Here is a 4940-nt window from a genome sequence, read left to right as displayed (position 1 = left end):
TCCCACCTCCTCCCCGCCCCGCCCATTCCATCTCCCACCTCCTCCACGCGCTCATGACCACGCACAGTGAGCCAGCCTCCCTTTACTCTTTATTTCCGTAGACCAGCTTTACACAGATCAGTTGACGAGGCCGGGTAGGCCCAGTGGGCTACAGGTGGGCGTGGAGTAGCCGCTGGTCTCTTGCCTGCGTTCAGAGACTTTTCACCCAGTTTGCTCTGGGGAGGGCTGAGGTACCCTTTTCCTCTAGTGCCCCCTCCTCCTTCACTGCGGCAGCTCCAGGACGATTTTGCCCATGTGCTTATTGCTCTCCATGTACTTGTGGGCCTCTTGGATTTCAGCCACAGGGTAGACTCTGTCCAGAACCGGCAGTAGACGTTGGGGGCCCTCCATGGAGAAATGTGGCACAATTTGCTCCGTAAAAGCCTTCACCAGCATTTGCTTGTACTAAGTAAGATACGGAAAAGGAGACCATCAGCCTGGACAGAGCCTGACCTTGCTACCCCCCATCTTGCTTAGCCTTTGTGGTCTCTCTGAAAAGCGTACAGGGGTACCTAGCTCCTCCGTTACCAGCATGTATGTGCATGCCCCCAAATGGGTGACCAGGTAAGGGCTGCAGCCTCGAGTAAAATATAAGTGTCACTGACCCCCTGAGGACTTCTAAAATACAGATTTCAGGTGGGAAGCAGCCACAGACAGGTCTTACATAGGCTCAGCTCAAAAGGGATGTTTCAGCTCTGCTGTCCCCCAGTGATGTGAAACCTTATGCTGGGAGACATTCCCAAAGCTGGCACGTGGAGATTTCAGGCTGAGGTGGAGGGTTACTTACCTAAGAGGCTTTCTCAGCAAACAGAACAGTTCTGCCTTGCAAAACAGCCTTGGAACTGTTTTTAAAAGTATTTCCTAATATGGTCAAGGCTTTGTTCATTGCTAGAAAGACTCCCCAGGTCTCATATATGAAGTGTTTTCTACCCTCTTTCTAAGATGTTGAGGCTTCTATGGACCAATTTTAATTATTTCTGTGAAACTGGGTTAACTGTTTATCCACAGAGGGGCAGGTTTCAGCATAGGCTCCCTAACTTGAGATGTGCCAAATCTTCCCTTCGCTGGGGTTATGAAAATGAATCACATTTCTCTGGGTAACAGTTTTCGCCCATCACTCACCTTTTTGTCCCTAGATCTCAGCAGACTGGTGACCAGATTTCCTCGTTTAAAAAGCAGTTTTGAAAACAGAGGCCCACTGACGTCAGCTCCCCCCATCAGACCATAGAGAACCCAGCGACCATCCAGAGCCAGGCAGTTGACATTTTTCTCCCAGTAGGATCCTCCTATGCAGTCTAGAATAAGGTTGACTCCGGCACCTTCCACAGGAAACACAATTTATGCTAGTCAGACACAGAAAGCTCGACGCAGAATAATATTCCCAGAGTATATTTGTGGATGTATGGCTATAAATAAATACAGGTGCAAGTGGTAAATCTATTAACTGGAACAGGAAACACTGCTTATAGAAACGTTGTTGTAAGTGGAGTTTAGGTAGCTGAACTCTGCCATCTGTGCTTGAAATCGTTCATCTCTTAGGATCTCTAGCCACAGCAAGAGGAACACGGGGCAACACCATGCTCTGGCATCTTCCCCAACCCCCACAGAAGTAGAAAACCTACTGGCACCTGGGCATGAGTGAGAACAGAACCGGCATTTAGCAGAGGCCAACGGTGTGACAATGCGCACATCTAGTGCTATTCAGGCCTTCTATCTGATAGCCGTGATTTTCAGCCTCAACTCTCGAGCCACTGCTAACTTGGTATGAGGACCTGGCCCTACAGGTGACACAGTAGGGTGAGGTGCTGGGCTTGGGTGTGGCTGAGTGGCCAGGACAGGACAAAGTTGCCCGGGAGGACTACTGGGTTTTGAGGTGGCTCAGTCAGGAAGGCATTGAACACATTTGCATGGAGTAAGCATGGAGAGGGGATGGGGCAGCCTAGAGGGCGGGCTGGTAGTTCACACCTGAGTTAAGAAGCCTCTGCACTGGGTTGTTTGAATTGTAGCTTTGGTGTCATCTCTCCTTTTTCACTCATATGGAAAGGGAAGTGCCCCAAATCTTCAGATTTGGCTTTGGAACACAGAGGCTCATCCATTTAGGAAACCACCTTCGCAACACTACCTACTATGATCACCTCCCAACTGGTCTCTGCCCCGTGTCACCTCTCAACTCACTGTGTACTGGCTGGTTGGGAATAAGAGGTCCTGGGTCATTCTGGGCCAACTCTGCCTGATTATCCAGTTTCTAAAACGTGTCTGAGTCAGATCACAAGGATACACATGGGAACTGACTTCATCCTAAATATTGCCTGACTATCTTCAAAGGCCCAACACTAGCGTACCAGAACTTGGCCAGGGCAGCCGTCGTGCATTTAGCCGAGGCCAGTCAGATCTAGAGCACTGGCCTTGAGGCTGGCGGGGATTTCATTTAACCTACTCTGATAATCCTGCTGAGCTGCAGAAGCTGTTGTTTACCTTTGGTGAATTTCATTGTTGCTTCAGAAAAATCCTCTTCTTTGTAATTGAATCCAGCAGCTGCTCCAAGTTTTTCTGCCATTTGAAGCTTGTCCTGGGAGCCAATGGTGACCAGAGGAATAGCTCCAGCTATCCGGGCGAGTTGGATGGCAGCTGTGCCCACCCCGCTTGCTCCTGCATGGATTAGCACGAAGTCTCCGGCCTGAACATTTCCTGTGACAGAAAGTACAGGGACCATTCTCTTTACTTTGCAACTGCTACCCATTGTCCACATAGGCACCTTCTACCATGCTCACCTGGCCCAAAGACCACCAAATGCCAAATGCCTGGCTTTCTTCGGAGAACATATTGATAGCTCTTTTTTCCTATTGCCTCTGGTCAAAGTGGAAATCACCTTTTTGCAAGTTATTAGCAGCCCCATGCGTAATTTGTTTTACCCAAAATGACATCAAAACGCACATCTCTGACCTATACCTGAATGAGTGAGAGTGACCACCATTCCCACGGTCACCTCCAGAGGCCGGCCCCTCTTCAGTCTGAAACTGGCCTCCAGCTGATCTCACTAACCCAGGCACTACCCACCAGCCACCGGGCTCCTCCTAAAATGGAGTTCTCATTATGTCACGTTGTGCCCAGAACGTAATGTGGCTCTCAATCGACTTTTGTATCCATACAGCCTGCAATTCAAAGCCACCACAATCCCAGCCTCGTTTTCCACAAGTGATAATTGTCATCCTTCACGTCTGAGCAGAGCAGTCAATCTCACCTTTCTTTTGAAGAAAGTAAAAGACACCCTGTCTTAGGTCACTGTGGCTGTCTTCTGTCCATCACAACTCTAGCCACCTTTTTTTCTTCCGGAAAGCCCTCCCTGGCCACCTTTGCCCACACCAACTTTTCCCATCTCAAGCTTTGTAGTTACTGGCAGACCCCCCCTTTCCAAAATGACATCAAAACGCACATCTCTGACCTATACCTGAATGAGTGAGAGTGACCACCATTCCCACGGTCACCTCCAGAGGCCGGCCCCTCTTCAGTCTGAAACTGGCCTCCAGCTGATCTCACTAACCCAGGCACTACCCACCAGCCACCGGGCTCCTCCTAAAATGGAGTTCTCATTATGTCACGTTGTGCCCAGAACGTAATGTGGCTCTCAATCGACTTTTGTATCCATACAGCCTGCAATTCAAAGCCACCACAATCCCAGCCTCGTTTTCCACAAGTGATAATTGTCATTCTTCACGTCTGAGCAGAGCAGCCAATCTCACCTTTCTTTTGAAGAAAGTAAAAGACACCCTGTCTTAGGTCACTGTGGCTGTCTTCTGTCCATCACAACTCTAGCCACCTTTTTTTTCTTCCGGAAAGCCCTCCCTGGCCACCTTTGCCCACACCAACTTTTCCCATCTCAAGCTTTGTAGTTACTGGCAGAGCCACCCTTCTGAACTCTACGGTTGTCTAATTCTTGTGCACGCTTTGTCTTCCTCGTTACACTGAGCTCCCTAAAGGAGTCCTCTCGGGCTCCCTCACATGACCTTTGGCTGGCCTCAATGGGACAGGGGAGGAATAAGAGTCGACTGAATGGCTCCTTCTGCTGCACTAAGGCTCCCAGAGAGAAGCTCAGCATGACTCGGAGAAGCTGGGGTGAGTGGTGGGCCAACGGTGTGACGATGCGCACATCCAGTGCTATTCAGGCCTTCTAGCTGATAGCCGTGATTTTCAGCCTCAACTCTCGAGCCACTGCTAACTTGGTATGAGGACCTGACCCTACAGGTGACACAGTAGGGTGAGGTGCTGGGCTTGGGTGTGGCTCAGTGGCCAGGACAGGACAAAGCTGCCCGGAAGGACTACTGGGTTTTGAGGTGGCTCGGTCAGGAAGGCATTGAACACATTTGCATGGAGTAAGCATGGAGAGGGGATGGGAGGGGGGAGCTCCTCACCCACGAGATGTAACAGCTGGAAGGCGGTGAGCCAGGCCTCTGGGATGGCTGCAGCCTGGGGCAGAGTCAGTCCTGCTGGGATGGGCATGAGGAGCCCTTCAGGGACAGTGGCATATTGAGCCTGACCCCCGCCAGACAACAGAGCCATGACTGGGTCCCCGATCTTCCAGTGCCCCTGGCAGCCAGGCCCCAGCTCTGCCACATGTCCAGATGCCTCGACTCCCAAAATGCTGCTGGCTCCTGGGGGTGGTGCATATTGTCCTTGTCTCTGCAGAGAGAGGATTGCACTAAGTGGTGAGCATGACCAGAAATTGGTGTCACCATCCTTGCCCTCTTCCCATAGCCATCCCCTTTTATTTTCCGATAGAAAATTCAGGATAAAGTCAGGGGTTTTTTTGGTTTTGTTTTTTTGTTTTTAAATATATTGATTTTTTTACAGAGAGGAAAGGAGAGGGATAGAGAGTTAGAAACATCGATGAGAGAGAAACATCA

General features: G+C 50.2%; 1 protein-coding gene across 2 annotated transcripts in view; it reads right to left on the bottom strand.

Annotated features, from left to right (window-relative positions):
* Positions 1 to 81: 81 nt before the first annotated feature.
* TP53I3 (tumor protein p53 inducible protein 3) overlaps positions 82 to 4940 on the bottom strand; it is an 8789-nt gene continuing 3930 nt past the window's right edge. For both annotated transcript variants that reach the window (XM_006767527.2, XM_006767526.2), the window contains exons 3-6: positions 4449 to 4716; positions 2515 to 2727; positions 1162 to 1358; positions 82 to 444 (exon numbers count right to left, since the gene is read on the bottom strand). In XM_006767527.2, the coding sequence (XP_006767590.1) occupies positions 262 to 444; positions 1162 to 1358; positions 2515 to 2727; positions 4449 to 4716 (861 nt within the window). In that variant the 3' untranslated portion in view covers positions 82 to 261. The remainder of the gene's footprint in view (positions 445 to 1161; positions 1359 to 2514; positions 2728 to 4448; positions 4717 to 4940) is intronic.

Source organism: Myotis davidii, unplaced genomic scaffold, assembly GCF_000327345.1.
Source record: "Myotis davidii unplaced genomic scaffold, ASM32734v1 scaffold238, whole genome shotgun sequence".
Taxonomy (NCBI): Eukaryota; Metazoa; Chordata; class Mammalia; order Chiroptera; family Vespertilionidae; genus Myotis; species Myotis davidii.
This window is presented reverse-complemented; position numbering and strand designations above follow the sequence as displayed.